The sequence below is a fragment of the Eubalaena glacialis genome, chromosome 1 (genome assembly GCF_028564815.1).
Source record: "Eubalaena glacialis isolate mEubGla1 chromosome 1, mEubGla1.1.hap2.+ XY, whole genome shotgun sequence".
NCBI lineage: Eukaryota > Metazoa > Chordata > Mammalia > Artiodactyla > Balaenidae > Eubalaena > Eubalaena glacialis.
Genome location: NC_083716.1, coordinates 83,857,511 through 83,880,428, shown reverse-complemented (window position 1 = coordinate 83,880,428; position 22,918 = coordinate 83,857,511). Strand labels below are relative to the sequence as shown.

Sequence of the window (22,918 nt, the reverse complement as noted above, 5' to 3'; positions counted from 1 at the left end):
ATCTGTTGTCCTCTTCTTTGAATACATTTTAATTATTTTTATTTATACTATGTATAATTTTTATTGTCTATAACTTACATTAAGACATAAAGTGTGACTCATTATAAGATGAGTGGATAGAACCTTATCTGCTTGACTTTTCTTATATTGTTCCTATCATATGGAAAAGTAATACCTTGTTAAACCAATTTTTTAACAGTTATGCATCGAATGGGGTATAAGCAGTCATAAGCTGTGAGTAAATTATTAATATGATTCCCTGTAAGTGCTGTGAAAATCAAGCCTTTTTTCTTTATTTTCCTCATAGTATTACAATTCCTGAGAAGTTGGAATACTTCATTAACAAGTATGCAGAACATTCCCATGACAAGTGGTCAATGGACAAGGTAAAAGTCAGAATATCACATTCTAATTCAGTACTGAGCGTACCTAATGAATGATCATGGCTCAGATATTTCTGACCATGACAATTTTCTACTTTCAAGTGAGAGCTTTAGATTAGGAAAGAACATTTAATTATGATTTGCTGACATAATATTTAGTCTAATAAAATACTTAGTTCTGCCACTGATGTACATATAATGCACATAAGAATATTTGTGTTCATAAAAAGCACAGTGTTAAAAATTCAAAAAAAATCTATTAATTAAATCAAATATAGTTTCTAAACATACATTTTTGTGAGAGTAAAAAGTAGTAATAAGATGCAAAATATTGTATGTAGGATGGATAAACAACAAGGTCCTATTGTATAGCACAGGGAACTATATTCAATATCCTGTGATAAACCATAATGGAAAAGAATCTGAAAAAGAATATATATATATATATATATATATATGTATAACTGAATCACTCTGCTGTACAGCAGAAATTAACACAACTATACTTCAAAAATTTTTTTCAAAAACTATCATTAGGGTCTTCAGTAAGAAATAGTGACTCTAGGTCCAGACATCTTTTAAGGGAACTTTAGCTTTATGTATAATTTTATATTAGATAAAATCTTGAAAATTATTAATCAGAATTTAGTGATTATTTACACCTTCTACTCTTCTGTTGTATTTCTTATCTCTAAGTAGATCTGCAGTTCACTTACGAGGCAAGATGGCATGTTTTATTTGCATTGTCAAGAAAAGATAACTTGAATGAGATAACTAAAGCAGTCGCAATCCGTGACATAAGTCCTACATACATATTATGAGATTTTTCTGGAGGAAAAATGTGGTCACATTTAAGTTAAGCCTAGTTAAACTTGAGAGAAGACGGTTAAAATAGGTTTGTCAGAGAAATTAAGTTGAGATGAAGCAGGAATCTAAAATAAGCATGCACTGATTTGGCAGAGTGAAAATCAAAGAGCGAAGGTTCCATGGGTTGCTTTTGTTATGTGGCAACTCAGTATCACCCTATTAAACTTGATATTGTTTCAATCCTTGCCTCTGCCAACCAGCCCCTCCTTCCAAGAAACCCCCTTTTTTGTTTTGTTAAGCATATGGCTCTTTCTTTGTTCAGTAACTTGATCGATTTACTAGGTAAGTCAGTAAGAGTGAAGTGTCTGTCCTATATAAAGACTCTAGTAGGTACTGAGCTGGTGGGGTGGTGATGGAGAGGAAATTTACAGGAAGGCAGTCCTGAGCTATTTCAGCCTAGTTACCCAGATCCCATAGACATACATGAAATGATATAGGGAAACAGTGAATGCACCAAATTATATGGGCAAAATCACGTGGAACAAATGTGTTGAGAGGTCATTGGACAAAGGAGTGGGCAAAACAAGTAGTATTATTCAGGGAGGCTTCCAAATAAGCCAGCTGCTCCAGTTTTCCTGTTTAAAATGAGTGTTTCACACTTATTCGTCACACAGGTTGGGGTCCCAAGATGGGCCAAAATGAATATCATAGGGGTCGTGCAGCCTTTAGCCTCCTCCTAGGGGAGGGCTATTGACATAATCACAGACCTGTCTAAGGAAGACTGGATGCTTTTAATCTCTGGATAAAAAGATCTGTTCCAAGTGGTTACTCAAAATAATATTGACTACGATGAAAATCTTTATATTGACTTATGCTGGATAAAGTTCAAACCTTAATCCTTATCTTGCTTCATTTTAGATTTATTTTATCAAGTACACACTTAAACACATGCACACCTACACTCTCTAAAATTAAAGCATGTAAAACATTTTTGATATTTTTTTTAGTTGGCAAATGGATGGATTTATGGAGAAATATATTCAGACTCGTCTAAAGTTCAACCATTAATGAAGCCATATAAACTATTATCTGAAAAGGTGACGTGTTTATTTTTTAAGTTTATATGGTTTTAATTTGGGGGGGAAGGTTTTTTCTTTGTTACGTAAATCTCTTATTAACACGTCTATTTTATATATATTATTTTTACCTTTTCTCAAAGGTCCCATTTTTTACCTATTGTTTTTTTCTCTGTAGTACCATTTTCTGTCAGTATTTAATTGGTTATTCTCTTCTCTACTTAGTATTTTTCTGTTTCTTTTTTATTTTTATTCCTCTCCTATATTTTTAAGAACTTTAGAAAATACTCTTTTCATTCTTTAGAGTTTTTTGATAAGGGGTAACGAAGTAATATATTGTAATATGCTTATTTATGTTTTCATATATTTTACTTCTTTGAGGGGAAAGCAGTATCTTGAAAAATGAAGTGAAAAGGATTTTCTAGCTTGGTGCTTACAGAAGAAGTTACTTCTCTGTTTATTCAGATGGTAGAAACGGCTTCAAGCACATGTCATATAATCTGGCACTTCTTCCTAATTGTGTTTCTCCTTTCTAGTTTCTGTCTGAAGTATCAGAATCTGGGAAACTAAAGGAAATTAGCCTCATGCTATATAATAAGATAGGCTGCCTCTTAGCAGCATTAGTCAAACGAGATCTCAGCTCACACTCTGCTCTTCAGAATTTTTACTTTCCTTTTTTATTTTTAAATAAACAATGCCGATCAAAAAATTTTAGGTTAAGACAGAGTATTTCAGAACAAAGCATTAAATATTTTAAATTTTTGTTTAGGTTCATAATACCCCACCCTTTTCTGATGTTTTTCTAGGAAAAAGAAATTTATCGCTGGCCAATCAAAGAATCTTTAAAAACTATGCTGGCCTGGGGGTGGAGAATTGAAAGAACACGGGAGGGAGATAGCATGGCCCTTTATAACCGGACTCGTCGTATTTCCCAGACAAGCCAGGTAAGAATCACAAAGATGAATCCACTGTTTATGTTTTGTTTTTTTGTTTGTTTGTTTGTTTTTTAAAATAAACATGGAAACGTTTTATTAATTTTTTTTTTTTTAATTTATGGCTGTGTTGGGTCCCCACCTCTGTGCGAGGGCTCTCTCTAGTTGTGGCAAGCGGGGGCCACTCTTCATCGTGGTGCGCGGACCCCTCACTATCAAGGCCTCTCGTTGCGGAGCAAAGGCTCCAGACGCGCAGGCTCAGTAATTGTGGCTCACGGGCCCAGCCGCTCCGCGGCATGTGGGATCCTCCCAGACCAGGGCTCGAACCCGTGTCCCCTGCATTGGCAGGCAGATTCCCAACCACTGCGCCACCAGGGAAGCCCTGTTTATGTTATTTTAAAATAATTTGAATATTTCATTTAATTATTGTGTTTTCCAAAACAACTAACTTGAAAATTCTGAAGGCTAACGTAAAGTTCAGAAGGGGGAAAACTCTGTTCCTTTTAATTTAAGTGAGTTTAGGTCTTGGTTAAAGTACTGGAGTTTATAGATCAGGTTGTACTTCTCCTGACAGTATATAAAGGAGTACTCGAAGATAAAGTCTTCAAGTTATGCTAATGAAGGATGTAAAATATGTTCCTTTATCCACAAAAAGGTTGTCTACAGAGCTTTTGTCTCCTTACCAGTGAGAACTGAAGGTTGGTTCTTAGGAGCTAGAGGGGTGGTCAGATAGTAGTGATCCAGATCTAAAACCCCCATGGATGCTCTACACAAGTGGGCTTGAGCACCTGCCCACTTGCGAAGGGAAGATATGAACCAGACAGGCAGCGCAGGAATCGAAGATTACATCGCTAGTGGATCAGGTCAGGGAAGTCCAGTCAACTTAACAAGGCGTGGCTGTGGGGCTTCTGTGTTCAAGATGGCAGAATAAGGACAGCCTTGACCTTGAGAACCTAGGGTTCAAGGTGGGGACCAAATACCAACTGGCCCTTTCATTTCTCCTGGGAGCTAAACCTGTCGTCATCCCTTTCCAGACTGCTTGGGCCACTGCCTTTGGTTTAACCAAACTATTGTGTTTATTATTGCCATTTATACAGATGACCTTTTTGAAAAAAAGAAAATGAAGGTACTCAAAGCGTGTGCTTCACATGCTTCATATTTGAAATATAGTACTGTTAAATAGATTAAGTTCTGATTTGGGCATATTTTACATCATATTCTCTTACGTATCCTGGAGATAGAAGCTGTAAAAGCATATTTTACCTTGTTATCATGTATGCACACAGTTCTAACTAAATCACATTTTGTTTTAATCTGTTTGAACAAATATTGAGCACAAACTGAGTACTAGGTGATAGGAATACAAAGATAATAAGATCCAATTCTACTCCTAAAGACTCACAGCTTGGTGTTAGAGACAGTCTAGTTAAACCTACCACAACAATAAGATTTAGGCTGGTGGTATGTACAAAACGCTCAGAGTGCAGAGAATGGAATGATGTCTTTTTTTTTTTTTTCCTCTAAGTTGTATAGGAAGTAAGGAAATTATTACATAATGGAAGTGACTTTAAGCTCTGCCAGGAAAAATGAAATAGATTCTCCCACTGCCCTTCATAGCAAAAATTATGTGCTCTAATCTAAAATTGTATATGTTGAATGAGAACATGCCCTTTGAAACAATAACGGTGCCGATTCTGTGGGCCAGCAATAAAGGGTAGAAATGGTAGGAGGCAGACAAGAAAAAAAGACCTGTCTATTAGCCAGAAAACCTGGGCCTATATAACATGCTGGAGCACAGCCCAGAGAGGGCAAGGGAAGGGCTGCAACAGAAGGGAGGGGTACTCCGTTCTCTTGTTGCTGTCTTTGCCATACCTTTTCCTGCCACTGCTGTCAGAGCAAGTAGGGCAGACTGCTGAGTATGCCTCTGCCTGTCTCATCTCTAGAATTTTTCAAAAATACCAGAAAAGGGAGAGAAGCAAAGGTTCCTACCACAGTTTTAGCCACGCTCACCTGAAGACTAAAATAACTTACAGATTTCATACTTTTGCGAGCATCTCTGAAAAAAAAAAAAAACAGTAACTGATGATGAAACATAACAAAGTCCAAAATGGTACTGGATCATGTCAGATAGAAAATGTTACGTGAAACTTAAGAAACTGATTCTAAAACATCGGAAGTGATTACAGACTGTAAATTATAATGCACAAGCTATAACCAATCCATCTTCAGAAAAGGATTACCTTGTTTTAACCCCAGGAAAATCATAATTATGTTTTTCTGAATTTCAATAAACTTTTCTCAAGATGGCTAAAAAAAAAAAAAAAAATTGTGTATGTTGTGTATATTTCTGCTCTTCTTATACCCCGCTTAGCTCCTGGTGCAGTTTTCAGTTCCCATTAAGCCCTCAATAGATACTATTAATTGATACCCATATAATCATCTCTTAACTCTTAATGATTTTCACAGTGACATGTGTGACATATGACATATATTGTTAAATCTCCTACGTCATTTCAAAATATTAGGAGGTGCTTATGCCAGATGTACGGATTAAGAGGGACAGCTCTGGAGGTAGACCACTGGGGCTTCAATCCTGGGACCACCACTTTCTAGAGATAAACTGCTGGGCACGTTACTCAATCTGTTTACCTCAGTAAATGGTAACTCTTATTAATACCATTATTATTTATATATTTTTAATGCCAGAGAGCATTTCTTCAAAGGTAAATAAAAGAGGGTGTTTGAGTTTGTAGTACTTTGACCTTTCAGTAGTTTAAAAAAAAAAGAAAGAATATTTCTATATTTCTATCAGTATCAAACAGAGAGCAACAAATGCCACAAATATATTTATAATCCTTGCCATTATTTTCACACAAACATTCTTTAAGCATAATCCAACATTATTTGAAATGTTAAAATAGCTTGTCATTTCTTAATTACTAACCTAACAGTATTATCATCTTTTTCAGTTATCATCTTGCCAAACTTCTTAATGTCTTTTCTTCTCTCCATTACTGATTTCCCATGTGACTATAAAGATGTTTTCTATTATGTAATAGATACACTCTTGAATAAATTAAGGAACACTTTTGGTGGCATCACTTTATAGTAAGGACTGTTATTGGGTGAGTTGAGATCACTTGTTGACATGATTCTGGAGCTGATATTCTTAGCTTCCTTCCACTGAGGCTCAGCACTCGTCTGTGAGGCAGAAGTGGCCTGTGTTTAACTCAGCAAGATCTGGCACAGCCTGTCTGGGTTGAAATCCTGGCCTCACCATGGAGTAGATAGCTTTTTTGTGAGCTCAGGCAAACTGCTTAACCTCTCTATGCTTCAGTTTTCTCCTTTTTAAAATGAAACAGAAGAGAGCATCTAATTTAAAAGATTATTGTGAGAATTACATGTTGGGATGCTTATAAATCGCTTAAAGGAGTGACAGGCATATATTTCAACATTAGACCTAATTATGATCATTATTATTTTTACATGGATCAATAACATTGTTAATGTCTTTTGTTTACCGTGAACACTACATGAATCATGATTTCAGGAAATTTGCCACTCAGTTAGGGTTTTGTAATTTGCATATTAAGATAATATTTGGGCAATGACAAAGCCAATAACTTGATAGGATATAGAATAGAGTGTGTACTTATATGTAGAATATAATATATGACACAAATAAACTTATCTACGAAACAGAAACAGATGCACAGACATAGAGAACAGACTTGTTGCCGTCGGGGAGGGATGGATTGGGAGTTTGGGATTAGCAGATGCAAACTATTACATAGAGGATGGATCAATGACAAGGTCCTACTGTACAGCACAGGGAACCATATTCAATATCCTGTGATAAACCATAATGGAAAAGAATATGGAAAAGAATATATATATATATGTATATAACTGAATCACTTTGCTGTACAGCAGAAATTAACACAACATTGTAAATCAACTGTCCTTCAATAAAATAAAAAAAGAATAGAGTGTATAGATGCTGATATAATTATCAGTGAGGAGATGCTGAGTAGAGCAGCTAAATTGGTGGATTTTGACTTCTTGGTCGTCACTCAAGTCAGCAGAAAAGGAGGACATTTCTGACAATTTCAGTCATATTCCACAGGTTCTCAGTAATTACTTATTTACCTCCCAATTTTAATTTCTTATATCTGGTTTTTATTACACATGTAGGGTATAAATTATTTAAACACATTTAAAAAATAAGTTTATAACCTGAGAAGGAGAGAAAGATGGGAATGAAATTCGGAAAGTGTTACCTATCTTTAAATAAAATACAGGCTAGGATAGAGGAATGATTCATTCATTCTTTTAACAGTTATTTACTGAGCACCTGCTATGTTCCATGTACTATCCTAAGCTTTTCAAATAGGTCCATGAACAAAATAGACAAAAACCTCTGCTCTCATGGAGCTTACACGTTAACGGGGAAAGTAAATAATAGATATAAGTAAATTACATACTACATCAAAATGTGATAAATATTATGGAAAGAGAAAACGTAGCATGGAAAGGCAGATTCCGAGTGTAGGACAGGGGAGTTGGTTAGCCTTTGGAGATGAGTTGCAGTATGATAATAGGGTTATCAGAGCAGATTTCATGGAGAAGATAAATTGAATAGAAGGGAAGGGAGTTGGACCTATTTGGGGGAAGGATGTTGCAAGTCGTGCACATGCTCTGAGATGGGAGTGTGGCCTGGCGTGTGTGAGGGAGAACGAGGAATCCAGTGAGATTGGAGCTCATGAGTAACAAGGAGATGGGAAGAGAGGTCTCAGGGGCCAAATCAGGCGGAACATTGGGGGCCGTCTTAAGAAAGTTGACAAGTGCTTTGGAGTCAGACAGAATTACTTTAAAAACTTGATTCTGCTGTTTACAAGTTACATGATATAATGACTTAAAATTATTTAATTCTTTTGATCCTCTTTCTTCTCATTTTAAAATGACAAAAAGCAGTATCTCCTTTTCAGAATTGTTCTAAAGAAATGAGATCATCTATGTGCCTTGCACATAACCATTCACACGGTGGTTGTTATTTGTTGTTATTATTATTGCTAAGAAGACTAGAGTTAATTAAATACAGAGATGGTATGTATCCCAGGTAACTTGAAATTATAGAAGACCTGGCCAGTCTTGTGATTTCTGTGAATGTAAAGGAGAGAAACAGGTTATGAAAAACATAAAAAGAATCTATCTCTGAATAAACAAATATCTACTTGCATTCTTTAAACCAGCCTCAATAACTTACTCTAAAGCTAAAAGGATATAAATTTCAGTTATATAAGGAACATGGTCTAAGAGGATATTAAATACTGAGAATTTTATTTTAGGAACAAATAAAGTTATCAATATCAACTCTATTTGATTCATTTATTCAACAAAATTTGCAGAGTCTAATGCTTTTTTAAAATTAGTTTTAAGACGCATGTTTGCCATATTTCAATATCTGTGAGATTGGGAATCATTTTATCATCCTGAAGTTGATGAAATATGGCTTGTGCCAGACTCTGGGAATACTGTGATGAATAAGGCTCAGCCTAGGCCTGCAGATTTTTACTGTTCAGAGGAAAGGCTTATAACTCAGGGAATAACAAAATAAATACTTTGGAAATGTAACTCTCACAACAGAGGAGAGAAGGAATCAGAGAAGGGGGAGATTGAAGGCAGAAAGACAGAGTCCTTAGGAGGATATTGAATGCGTTGCATGAAACAAAACAAAAACATTAAATATCTGAATTAGAGCAAAGACAGTGGACATGGAGGGAAGCGGATGTATCGCAGAGATGTTTTGTAGTGGAAGAGACAGAATTTTGTGACTGATCCATAATAGCAAATGAGGAGGACTAATCACAGGGGGTTGCCATGGGTCTGTACTGGCCTACCAGGTGGGTAGCGTATGTGAGATGAGGTTAGTGCTGGGGGGTTGGTGGCAAGGAGAGAATATGCTTTTGATTTTAGATGTCGTGTTAGGCAGAATTCTGGCTCCAAAGATGATCCCCAATCACTGTTGTCTGTAGAAAGGTTGATTTCCTGGGGCTTTGCCAATGCGATTACATTTGCCCATGTGATCGAGGTTAATGATCTTGAGATGGGGGAGATTCTGCTGAATTATTGGTGGGTCCAGCGTAATCACAAGGATTCTTCAAAGTGGATACCCTTTCCTGGCTTTGGACAAAGGAGACGTGACTACAGAAGGAAGGTCAGAGAGATGCAGTATAGCTGACTTGAAGATGGAGGAAGGGGCCGTGAGTCAAAAATGCGGGTGGCCTTTAGAAGCTGGGAAAGACAGGGAAAAGCTGCTTTGATAAAACCTCTAGGAAGGAACACAGCCCCGTGGACACCTTGAATTTAGCTAACTGAGACCTGTTTCAGATCTCTCATAACTTTGTGTTGTTTTAAGCCACTACATTTCTGGCAATCGCTTATTATAGCAGCAGTAGAAAATGAATACACGTATAGATTCCCAAATGGAGATGGTAATGAATAGTTGAAAATGTAAGTCTAGAGCAGAGGAGCAATGCTAGGCTGGATCAATTCATTTTTGGTTTAAAAAAACATGGTTGATAAATGAAATATTTAAAGTAGATGTGGATAGGGACACCTAAAGAAAGCATTTAGAATAAAGAAAGAAACAATTGAAGAGGGAACCCAGAAAGCCACAAATATTTCGAGGTCATTTATGGAAAAGGAGCCAGAGAAGGAGGCAAAGAGATCGGAGAGGGGAGTGGAGAGCCAGGTGGGTGGTTTCGTGAAACGAGGGGCTGGTTGAGTGGTGGTTAGTCATGTCCAGTGAAGAAGGACCAGTTTGATGGTAGCTGCAAAGAGGACTTTGAATTTGGCAACTTGGAAACTGATTACATTAGAGAGGGCAGGTGTAGTAGAGTGCTGGGGAAAGAAATATATTGCGATATGTTGAAGGAAAGAGGTGATAGTGAGAGAGAAGTGGGCCTGGAGTCAGACAGCCTGAGTTGGAATCCTGCCTGCTCAGAATTTTAGCTCTGTGACCTTGGGTGAGTCACTTAAGTTCTCTAAGTCTCAATTTCCTTTCATGGGTATTTAAGGGAGAAAAAACTGTGATTTTTATTTCACATTCTATTATGGATGGTTCCCGGCAGTGGCTCAGTACTGACACAGAAGCCAAGATTCAGTCAGAACTGACCAGTGAGTTCAGCGTAGCCCATGAGAACATGGTTAATGGTAGCATATGATAGCATCCCTTTGGTTCACAGGCACAGATCTGAGCTGTATTGTACCTTTTATTTAGCTTTTTGTTTATCCATGTCTGACAAGAGAATATACACAGTTATGAAATATATCAAATATAATTTCAGATTTATAAGCATGAACCAGAGTTCGTTTCTGTGGCATACTTTCCCATAATATGCCATTGGGTGGAATGAGGTAAGAGCTCCTGACAGTAAGTGAAACCCTCTTGCAGTTGATGGGAAGATAGGTTTCATTCTTGTCTTTTTAATTGAAGTATAGTTGATTTATGTTGTGTTAATTTCTGCTGTACAGCAAAGTGATTCAGTTATACATATATATACATTCTTTTTATATGCTTTTCCATTATGGTTTATCACAGGATATAGTTCCCTGTGCTATACAGTAGGACCTTGTTGTTTATCCATTCTGTATATGATAGTTTGCATCTGCTAATCCCAAACTCCCACTCCATCCAACCCCCTCCCGCTTGGCAACCACAAGTCTGTTCTCTATGTCTGTGAGTGTGTTTCTGTTTCGTAGATAGGTTCATTTGTGTCATATTTTAGATTCCACGTATGAGTGATATCATATGGCATTTGTCTTTCTCTTTCTGAATTACTTAGTATGATCATCTCTAAGTCCATCCATGTTGCTGCAAATGGCATTCATTCTTTTTCATGGCTGAGTAGTATTCCATTGTATATATGTACCACATCTTCTTTATCCATTCATCTGTCGATGGACACTTAGGTTGTTTCCATGTCTTGGCTATTGTGAATAGGCTAATGTGTCTTGGCTGCAGTGAACATAAGGGTGCATGTGTCTTTTTGAATCATAGTTTTATTTGGATATATGCCCAGGAGTGGGATTGCTGGATCATATGGCAACTCTATTTTTAGTTTTTGAGGAATCTCCATCCTGTTTTCCATAGTGGCTGCACCAACTTACATTTCCACCAACAGTGTCAGAGGGTTCCCTTTTCTCCAGACTCTCTCCAGTATTTGTTATTTGTAGACTTTTTAATGATGGCCATTCTGACCAGTGAGAGGTGGTACCTCATTGTAGTTTTGATTTACATTCCTCTAATAATTAACGATGTTGGGCATCTTTTCATGTGCCAGTTGGCCATCTGTATGTCTTCTTTGGAGAAATGTCTATTTAGGTCTTCTGCCCATTATTTGATTGGGGTGTTTGTTGTTTTTTTTTTGATAATGAGTTGTATGAGCCGTTTGTATATTTTGGAAATTAATCCCTTGTCAGTCGCATCATTTGCAAATATTTTCTCTCATTCTGTAGGTTGTCTTTTTGTTTTGTAGATTTCATCCTTAAAATGTCAAAATTTAGATATTAAGGAAGCCCTCTGGTGATTGAGGATGTCGTTACAAATCACTGAGTACTGTATGATACACTTTTAAAATTAAAAAGTTGGCTTTATTTTATCTTACTATTTGGCCCATAAAGGCATTTATAAATACTGACCTCTTTGATTAACTACCATTTGTGTGAGGAAAAGTAAATTTCATTGCAGCCAATTAGAATTTGTAAGAAACTCAAGAATTCAATTATCCTTTGATTCCGGTAATATTTCAGAATCTTGGACTCACTACGTAATTTGTTGAATCCTGATCGTTAGCTTTACAGACTGGCAATCCCTAAGATATTGGGATGTATTATTCAATCATAAATACTTGTCAGACACCCAAATATAATTTAATCTGCTAGATATGTTTGCAAAATCAATTTGTGTAGCTACTTGCCAGTTTTATCTGAGGAAACGTTACATTTGGAATTTTGTTTGCCTTATGTTTCCAAAGTGTCTCTTAAATCTCTTTCTACTGGGTTTTTTAATGAGATGCTATTTTTTTTGCAAATTATCTAGGTTTCTGTAGATGCCGCCCATGGTTATAGCCCCCGAGCCATTGACATGAGCAATGTTACACTATCCAGAGATCTGCATGTAAGTACTTTTAAAAATATTCTGCAAATTTCATTTTTAAAAAGCATACTGTAACACTTCCTGCATGTATTTTACAGCATGAATTATTTGAAGTGATCATACATAAGGTCCATGGAATTTATAGATTATGTACCCTAAGCTTTTAATGCTGTAAAAGTTGATAGAACTTTTTCTAGGATAATATATTTTCTTTAAAGATCATATCTATGTAAAAGTCCTAATACAATTAAATAGCTGCATGTGAGAAGAGGCTAAATCAGTAGTTTATAATACTCTGCTCAAGGATCACTTTAATTACTCATGAAAGAATATATATTATAAGTTGTTTATCCAGGGAAACTGATGGCATTTTGCTTTCTCCAGCCATACTTCTATCTGTCTCCTTTGTCACTAAGGAACCTACTTTGAATTGCCTGATTTGAGTGAAAAGATAAAGTTTGTTGCCATGGAACATAAGTTAACTGGTCAATATAATGATCAGACAATGATATTGGCATTGTTAGTATTATTCCAAGAGATATAAGTATATAAAGATAAAAATCTATGGATTGTTAAATTGTTTGGCTTGCCCTTTGTCATTGCTCTGGTACGAATGTATTAACATGACATAGTAAACTTGAAAATCAAAAATGAAAGGAATCTTGGAGGTAAATCTTGTCAAAACCCAAAGGCCACAGAGGCCAAGGCTCGTCCAAGACCTCAGACTGACCTAGATTGGGACAGACATGGATCTAGACTGCTCGTCTGATGCTCTTTGCATTCAGTGTTCATTCAGTAAGGTTTACATCATCTTTTAAAACTTTAGAAATTAAAATAAGAACTTGTAAATAAACATATTTTTAAAGTCTATAGCTAGTTTGAAGTTTCATTATTAAATTAACAAAACATGTATCTTTAAACATTATAAAGAACAATGACCATTCCCATCACATCACCTCTGCTGGTTTGTAAATTCACAGATCATTAGAATCCTCTGAAATTCAGATTCTAAATAAGAAAGCTGTGCTTAATTATCTTTTAGATGTGTTTTAGCAATAACACACTACGATTTATTAATTTAAAGTATGTTTTGATATTACATATTGGAAGGCAAAGTTATCTTTTTCTACTGTCCTTTTAGAATATAACTTAGTTGCTAAACATTTTGTTCGTTTAAGGCTATGGCGGAAATGATGGCTGAAAACTACCATAATATATGGGCAAAGAAAAAGAAACTGGAACTGGAGTCCAAAGGTAGTATTTTCTAAAAATCCTTATAAAAACACAATCAGAGTTTGAGTACATGAATGTATGATAAGGATAAAATAGTCTTTTCAGCATAAGAGCTCATTACAGCTTTATTTTGTTAGAATGGTTCAAATATGGCTGTAATACTTTCAAGGTGGAAATGCTATTTCCTGATTTCCTGATTGCTAGTGTATATTTCCTCATGTCTCAGAATTTTGATGGCTCTCTCTTGCCCGTTTTAGCATGTAGATAACTAAATTTCTCATCCTAATATCCGAGGTGTTCTATTAATTACATAGACCTCCCTCACTGACTTCTATCCCCAAGTTAAATATTTCTCTTATTTCATTCTGTCTCCCATCCTCAGCCTCTTTGTTTTGTTCAGTCCAGTTATGTTTTTCTCTCTTACATTCTTTTTTTCTAACATCTTTATTGGAGTATAATTGCTTTACATTGTTGTGTTAGTTTCTGCTATATAACAAAGTGAATCAGCTATATGTATACATACATCCCCATATCCCCTCCCTCTTGCATCTCCCTCCCACCCTCCTTATCCTACCCCACTAGGTGGTCGCAAAGCACTGAGCTGATCTCCCTGTGCCATGCAGCTGCTTCCCACTAGCTATCTATTTTACATTTGGTAGTGTATATATGTCAGTGCTACTCTCTCACTTTGTCCCAGCTTACCCTTCCCCCTCCCCGTGTCCTCAAGTCCAATCTCTACGTCTGTGTCTTTATTCCTGTCCTGCCCCTAGTTTCTTCAGAACCATTTTTTTTTAGATTCCATATATATGTGTTAGCATATGGTATTTGTTTTTCTCTTTCTGTCTTTTCATCTTGTTTATGGTTTCCTTTGCTGTGCAAAAGCTTTTAAGTTTCATTAGGTCCCATTTGTTTATTTTTGTTTTTATTTCCATTTCTGTAGGAGGTGGGTCAAAAAGGATCTTGCTGTGATTTATGTCATAGAGTGTTCTACTATGCTTTCCTCTAAGAGTTTTATACTGTCTGGCCTTACATTTAGGTCTTTAATCCATTTTGAGTTTATTTTTGTGTATGGTGTTAGGGAGTGTTCTAATTTCATTCTTTTACATGTAGCTGTCCAGTTTTCCCAGCACCATTTATTGAAGAGGCTGTCTTTTCTCCATTGTATGCTCTTGCCTCCTTTATCAAAGATAAGGTGACCATATGTGTGTGAGTTTATCTCTGGGCTTTCTATCCTGTTCCATTGATCTATGTTTCTGTTTTTGTGCCAGTATCATACTGTCTTGATGACTGTAGCTTTGTAGTATAGTCTGAAGTCAGGGAGCCTGATTCCTCCAGCTCCATTTTTCTTTCTCAAGATTGCTTTGGCTGTTCGGGGTCTTTTGTGTTTCCATACAAATTGTGAAATTTTTTGTTCTAGTTCTGTGAAAAATGCCATTGGTAGTTTGATAGGGATTGCATTGAATCTGTAGATTGCTTTGGGTAGTATAGTCATTTTCACAATGTTGATTCTTCCAATCCAAGAACATAGTATATCTCTCCATCTGTTTGTACCGTCTTTAATTTCTTTCATCAGTGCCTTATAGTTTTCTGCATACAGGTCTTTTGTCTCTTAAGGTAGGATTATTCCTAGGTATTTTATTCTTTTTGTTGCAGTGGTAAATGGGAGTGTTTCCTTAATTTCTCTTTCAAATTTTTCATCATTAGTGTATAGGAATACAAGAGATTTCTGTGCATTAATTTTGTATCCTGCTACTCTACAAATTCATTGATTAGCTCTAGTAGTTTTCTGGTAGCATCTTTAGAATTCTCTATGTATAGTATCATGTCATCTGCAAACAGTGACCGTTTTACTTCTTCTTTTCCCATTTGGACTCCTTTTATTTCTTTTTCTTCCCTGATTGCTGTGGCTAAAACTTCCAAAACTACGTTGAATGAGAGTGGTGAGAGTGGGCAACCTTGTCTTGTTCTGATCTTAGAGGAAATGGTTTCAGTTTTTCACCAATGAGAATGATGTTGGCTGTGGGTTTGTCATATATGGCCTTTATTATGTTGAGGTAGGTTCCCTCTATGCCTACTTCCTGGAGAGTTTTTCTTATAAATGGGTGTTGAATTTTGTCAAAAGCTTTTTGTGCATCTATTGAGATTATTATATGGTTTTTATCCTTCAGTTTGTTAATACGGTGTATCACATTGATTGATTTGCATATATTGAAGAATCCTTGCATTCCTGGGATAAACCCCACTTGATTATGGTGTATGATCCTTTTAATGTGCTGTTGGATTCTGTTTGCTAGTATTTTGTTGAGGATTTTTGCATCTGTGTTCATCAGAGATATTGGCCTGTAGTTTTCTTATTTTGTGACATCTTTGTCTGGTTTTGGTATCAGGATGATGGTGGCCTCGTAGAATGAGTTTGGGAGTGTTCCTCCCTCTGCCATATTTTGCAAGAGTTTGAGAAGGATAGGTGTTAGATCTTCTCTAAATGTTTGATAGAATTCGCCTGTGAAGCCATCTTGCCCTGGGCTTTTGTTTGTTGGAAGATTTTTAATCACAGTTTCAATTTCAGTGCTTGTGATTGGTCTGTTTATATTTTCTATTTCTTCCTGGTTCAGTCTCAGAAGGTTGTGCTTTTCTAAGAATTTGTCCATTTCTTCCAGGTTGTCCATTTTACTGGCATAGAGTTGCTTGTAGTAGTCTCTTAGGATGCTTTCTATTTCTGTGGTGTCTGTTGTAACTTCTCCTTTTTCATTTCTAATTCTTTTGATTTGAGTCTTCTCCCTTTTTTTCTTGGTGGGTCTGGCTAATGGTTTATCACTTTTGTTTATCTTCTCATAGAACCAGCTTTCAGTTTTATTGATCTTTGCTATTGTTTCCTTCATTTCTTTTTCGTTTATTTCTGATCTGATCTTTATGACTTCTTTACTTCTGCTAACTGTGGGGTTTTTTTGTTCTTCTTTCTCTAATTGCTTTAGGTGTAAGGTTAGGTTGTTTATTTGAGACTGTTCTTGTATCTTGAGGTAGGATTGTATTGCTATAAACTTCCCTCTTAGAACTGCTTTTGCTGCATCCCATAGGTTTTGGGTCATCTTGTTTTCATTGTCATTTCTTTCTAGGTATTTTTTGATTTCCTCTTTGATTTCTTCAGTGATCTCTTGGTTATTTAGTAGTAAATTGTTTAGCCTCCATGTGTTTGTATTTTTACAGATCTTTTCCTGTAATTGATATCTAGTGTCATAGCGTTGTGGTCAGAAAAGATACTTGATACGATTTCGATTTTCTTAAATTTACCAGGGCTTGATTTGCGACCCAAGATGTGATCTATCCCATAGAATGTTCCATGAGCCCTTGAGAAGAAAGTGTATTCTGTTGTTTTTGAATGGAATGTCCTATAAATATCAGTTAAGTCCATCTTGTTTAATGTGTCATTTAAAGCTTGTGTTTCCTTATTTATTTTCATTTTGGATGATCTGTCCATTGGTGAAAGTGGGGTGTTAAAGTCCCCTACTATGATTGTGTTACTGTCGATTTCCCCTTTTATGACTGTTAGCATTTGCCTTATGTATTGAAGTGCTCCTATGTTGGGTGCCTAAATATTTACAATTGTTATATCTTTTCCTTGGATTGATCCCTTGATCATTATGTAGTGTCCTTCTTTGTCTCTTGTAATAGTCTTTATTTTAAAGTCTATTTTGTCTGATATGAGAATTGCTACTCCAGCTTTCTTTTGATTTCCATTTGCATGGAATATCTTTTTCCACTCCCTCACTTTCAGTCTGTATGTGTCCCTAGGTCTGAAATGGGTCTCTTTTAGACAGCATATGTACAGGTCTTGTTTTTATATCCATTCAGCCAGTCTTTGTCTTTTGGTTGGAGCATTTATCCATTTACATTTAAGATAATTATTGATATGTATGTTCCTATTACCATTTTCTTAATTGTTTTGGGCTTGTTATTGTAGGTCTTTTCCTTCTCTTGTGTTTCCTGCCTAGAGAAGTTCCTTTAGCATTTGTTGTAAAGCTGGTTTGGTGGTGCTGAATTCTCTTAACTTTTGCTTATCTGTAAAGGTTTTAATTTCTCTGTTGAGTCTGAATGAGATCCCTGGTGGATAGAGTAATCTTGGTTGTAGGTTTTTCCCTTTCCTCATTTTAAATATGTCCTGCCACTCCCTTTTGGCTTGCAGAGTTTCTGCTGATAGATCAGCCGTTAACCTTATGGGGATTCCCTTGTATGTTATTTGTTGCTTTTCCCTTGCTGCTTTTAATATTTTTTCTTTGTATTTAATTTTTGATAGTTTGATTAATATGTGTCTAGGCATGTTTCTCTTTGGATTTATCCTGTATGGAACTCTCTGTGCTTCCTGGACTTGATTGACTATTTCCTTTCCCATGTTAGGGAAGTTTTCGACTATAATCTCTTCAAATATTTTCTCAGACCATTCTTTTTCTCTTCTTCTTCTGGGACCCCTATAAATCATATGTTGGTGTGTTTAATGTTGTCCCAGAAGTCTCTGAGACTGTCCTCAATTCTTTTCATTCTTTTTGTTTATTCTGCTCCCTGGCAGTTATTTCCACCATTTTATCTTCCAGCTCACTTATCCGTTCTTCTGCCTTGGCTATTCTGTTATTGATTCCTTCCAGAGTATTTTTAATTTCAGTAATTGTGTTGTTCATCACCATTTGTTTGCTCTTTAGTTCTTCTAGATCCTTGTTAAATGTTTCTTGTATTTTCTCCATTCTATTTCCGAGTTTTTGGATCATCTTTACTATCATTACTCTGAATTCTTTTTCAGGTAGGTTGCCTATTTTGTCTTCATTTATTTGGTCTTGTAGGTTTTTACCTTGCTCCTTCGTCTGTAACATATTTTTCTTTTCGTTTCCTTTTTTTTTTTATTTTGATGGGTGGTGCTGTATTCCTGTCTTATTGGTTGTTTGGCCTGAGACATCCAGCACTGGAGTTTGCAGGCAGTTAGATAGAGCTGGGTCTTGGTACTGAGATGAGGACCTCCAGGAGGCCTCACTCTGATTGATATTCCCTGGGGTCTGAGGTTCTCTGTTAGTCCAGTGCTTTGGACTCGGAGCTCCCACCACAGGAGCTTGGGCCCGACCTCTGGCCTGGGAACCAAGATCCCGCAAGCTTTGTGGTGCGGTAAAAAAAAAAAAACAGAAAAGGAAGAAAGAAAGAAAAAAAGGATCAGTACAATATCAAAGAATAAAAAACACAATAAAATTAGGAAGATAAAAACTTTATTAGGAAAAATAAAACTATAATCGAAACAACTGCAGCAAGGTAAAATAAAACCACAACAGAAAAAAAACAGGTGGGGAGGTGGCAACACACCAAAAGGAGAGATCACTTACAAAGCATAAAGAATAAGATAAAATTAGAAAAATAAAAGACTTATTAGGAAAAATAAAAATATAAAAGAATCAACAACAGTGAATCAACCAGGTAAAGCAGAACCCCAATCTGAAAGAGGAAAAAAACAAAAAAGCCTTGGCTGTAGGGATGGGGCTTAGGCAGTAGGTGGAACTTAGGCAGGGGCGGGGTTTTGGGTGGGCCGGGGCCTCTGCTTAGGACCTGCGCAAGGGGAGAGGCAGCACGTGGAAAGGAGGGCCTCTGGAGTGTGGAGTTCGGGAGTTTGGAGGCAGGGCCCTGCCTGAGAGTGTGTGGGTGGAGTTTAGGCCCAGCACGTTGGAGGGGGTCTCAGAGGGGGTCTCCGAGTGTAGAGGTGGGGCCCTGGGTAGGGGTGTAGGGGCGGGGCTTGGGTTCTGCACGGCAGGAGGGAGGCTCCAAGGGCAGAGGATTAGGACCAGGAGCCCAACACGTTCCCTGGTGCCTGAGTGGACAGGGAAAGCTCTGGCCCCATTCCCCTCCGTTCCTTCGTGCCCCTCCCCCACCATCTCCCCCAGGGTCTCCCCCGTCGCCACTGGACCCCTAAGTGTGGGTGGGTCCCGCTGGGTGTAGGAACTCCTTCCCTCCCCCAGCCACCCTTCAGGGGTGCTGGTCCGGGAGGTCCAGCCTTTACTTTTGCTCCCCTTCCCCCCCTCCCCACTCCCTTAGGACCTGCGCGGCTGGAGGGGGCCTGGGTGGGCAGAGGATCAGGCCTGGGATCTCAGCAGGTTCCTGGGGGTCCAAGTGGGCAGGGGAAACCTGGCCACGCTCCCTTTTGATCCTCTGCCCTCCCAGTGGTTCCCCAATTTCCCCCTTCGGGCCTGGGATCCCTTCCACTCCCCCAGCCGCCCCTCAGGAGCGCCAGTCCCGTCCCGCCACCACTTCTCCTCCCCTTTCACTCCCCCTGAAGCCCACGTCCTACCGGTCGCTGGGGGTTCCGTCTGTCCCCTCAGGTGTCCGTGGTCCCCCACCAGGGCCTGATAGGTGCCCTAGTTGTGCGGAGACTCGAATTCCGTGTCCTCCTAGTATGCCATCTTGGCTCCGCCCCTCTTACATTCTTTTGCTTGCTCTTTTCTGCTGTTTTTGTTAAATACTAAAACAACCTAATATTCTCTTAGTCATTTCTCAAATCTTTTCTTAGTTTATTGAGAAAATTATATTTCTTAATATAAATATATGATATTTGCATATTTTCTTCAGTTTAATGCATCTGATGATCTCTTTCATTGTCATTTATTCAGCATTAGCTGAATAAATCAGCAGCATTAGCTTTAGATTATACACATATTGTTTATAATGTGTGTGTGTGTGTGTGTGTGTTTTCTTTAATTACTTCCTATGTGGGTCTCTTTCCCCCAATGAGAATATAGTTCAGGTTCAGGGCCACAATTTTGATTACTTTTGTCATCCTTATTGTACAGCTCTGGGCACCAGGAAACTCTCTATTTCTTATTTATTGATACAGGTAAGAATAGAGAAGGAGATCATTTTGGGAGGTGAAGATATTTCATAATGAAAGGAATAGCTGTGATATTGGAGGGTGGTACCAGGCACCAAGCAGTAGGAAACCGAGTAAAACAAATTAGAATTGGGCATAGAAACGAACAAAAAGGATTCCATATACCAAAATTGCCTATTCAAGAATTTGGCTCAGGGCTAGACCTGTTTTTGTAGAAACATTCCATACGTGTTTGTAAAATGAATGATCAGTTGTTTGATTGGCTGACGGGTGGATGGATAACTGAGTTTCAGAGTCATAGAATTTTCACTTAGTGAGGTTCTTGAAGGAGCATTGTCCACATAACTAGATAACAAAATTACTATTTGTTCCATGAGCAGATTACATGAAAAAAATTCAGTTTTGTTTTCTAAGTATGTTTCAATCACTATGGTTTGGTTACAACTAAAAGTAATAAGCAGCTATCTTAGTACTCACTTCTAATAAGTATGCTAGAAAATCATCATCCTTTAATTTCTGGGCCAGCCAGTAGGTGTCCTACCGTCAGTGTTTTCTTTGAAGCACATCACTCATAAATGAGCCATCTGTACCTCTGCATCCAGCTTGTATTGGTCCAAATTCATACTGCGTAGGGTAGAGACAAGCATAGTTGCAGCAAGGCTAAAAGGGGAGGTGGTGAAATTAGTATTCTTACCCCATGAAGGCTACCCTTTCAAAGGAGGAAGTGAGTTTTTTGGCACTAAAACAACAGGCCAATAGGAAAGGTATTGAAATATATAGCACTGGATCTTGGCTTTTAAGTTATTGGGGCTAAAGGAAGGAGAAATGATTCTTGGAACCAGAGAGGCTTGAGACTGTGGACAGTTTTAGGACAGAAACTACAGGTGTCTTTTCTCCAACGTGTTCCCTCTCCTGGAAACTTTGACAGCCAACTTGTGTCCTGACAGCTCTGCTTCTGCTTCCAAGAAGATCTGGGTGGGAGTGTGGGAGAGGCCTGTCACCTACTGCATGTCTTGGTACCTATGGGCGGGGGGGTGTGTGTGTGTGTGTGTGTGTGTGTTTGAGAGAGAGAGACATTGAAAAACAATAGGAAAGAGACAGAAACAGCAGGAGAGAAGAGAGAAGCCAGGAAGTCAGGAATAAGGAAATGACTTGAAATAGCCATTTAGTCATTTAGACACCTGGACAACTAAGAGAGTCAGTGCCAAACCTGCCCACTTTTGTTTCAGCCCATCCAGGACTCTTTTATCATCCGTGCATCTATGTGCAGAAGATGAATCTGCTTTAGAAAAACCGGGAGAGAATTTCCTCTTTTGCTCACCCAGGTTGTCTGTTCCTCAGTGCCCTCCCAATCTGCTTTAAGAAGCTAGCAGAGTTTGGGGGAAATCAGGCAGTTTAAGGAGTATGTCATGAATAGATAAAAGGAGTGAGAGTCCAAGAAATATTATCCATGTTCCCCAATTAGTGAAAAATGTAAAGAACTAGCATTTCTTCTTTCCCCACTACCACATATTTTGGGCTGCAATGATCTGCCACTAAGCCAAGGACAGTGCTGGTATCAAACAATTTTGACCCTTTAGCATGAATGAGTACACAAGGCAGGCAGTATGTTTGAGGCAGAGTCCTAGGAATTCCTGCGTATTTATTCACCTCTCAGGTTTAGCTAGTTTCTTTACCTCCCTTCCACATAATAGCTATACTCATGTTATAAATAGGCAAGATCAAGGTAGTCACACTGCCATTAGCTAAGTGGCACAGCAAAGGACATAATTTCCAGTCTGTTGGCTGACTTCAAAGAACCCACCCTATCTAGTTCTGAAGGGTTTTAGAGTCAGAGCGTACTTTGTGTTCTGAGGATTTTTAAAGTTTAGGCTTTATTCATTCTCTCTCTCTCTTTCTCTCTTTCCCTCTTTTCCTCTTCCCCACCGCCCTTGCCCCTCACCCTTCCCAAAGTAACCTATTAGTGTCTGACCTCCCCCCCCCCAGATCATTGTGGATTACAAATTAAGTTGCCAATTTCTCTAGGAATAAAGAACTACATGCAATAGTGGAATTTCTAAATAGGTTATGATAGCAGCATGATTAAATTAAATGTTTGCTTTATAAATTTTTTCATAAAATATGCTGATAAATTCTATCTGTGATTATGATAGAAGTCAAATTTATTCTCAGTGGGCTTAGTAGTTGATTCTGTATCCTTCTTGCTGGCCACAAAATGTTTCTTAGTATCACATGAGAATTGTATTCTACTGACAAGTGTATTATATTACATTAATAATTGTATCATACCGTAAAATTACTGATGGCTTCTTAATATGCTTCGTGTTAACGTGGTAGTTCCTGACTCTCCCTTTGCATTTGTGGTGTATAGTGTCACCTAATGGTCAGAAGGTTCAGGGCGTGATTGCATTTCTGTAGATGGCGCGCTCAGTCAAAGCAAGCTCTAGGAAAGCATGGCATTTTCTCCTTTGTCTTTT

At 37.7% G+C, this 22,918-nt stretch overlaps 1 protein-coding gene across 1 annotated transcript in view; it reads left to right on the top strand.

Moving 5' to 3' along the window:
* RYR2 (ryanodine receptor 2) overlaps positions 1–22,918 on the top strand; it is a 537,153-nt gene that overhangs the window by 357,123 nt on the left and 157,112 nt on the right. The window contains exons 54-58 of the mRNA XM_061190410.1: positions 308–386; positions 2,198–2,287; positions 3,073–3,210; positions 12,302–12,379; positions 13,537–13,612. Of these exons, the coding sequence (XP_061046393.1) occupies positions 308–386; positions 2,198–2,287; positions 3,073–3,210; positions 12,302–12,379; positions 13,537–13,612 (461 nt within the window). The remainder of the gene's footprint in view (positions 1–307; positions 387–2,197; positions 2,288–3,072; positions 3,211–12,301; positions 12,380–13,536; positions 13,613–22,918) is intronic.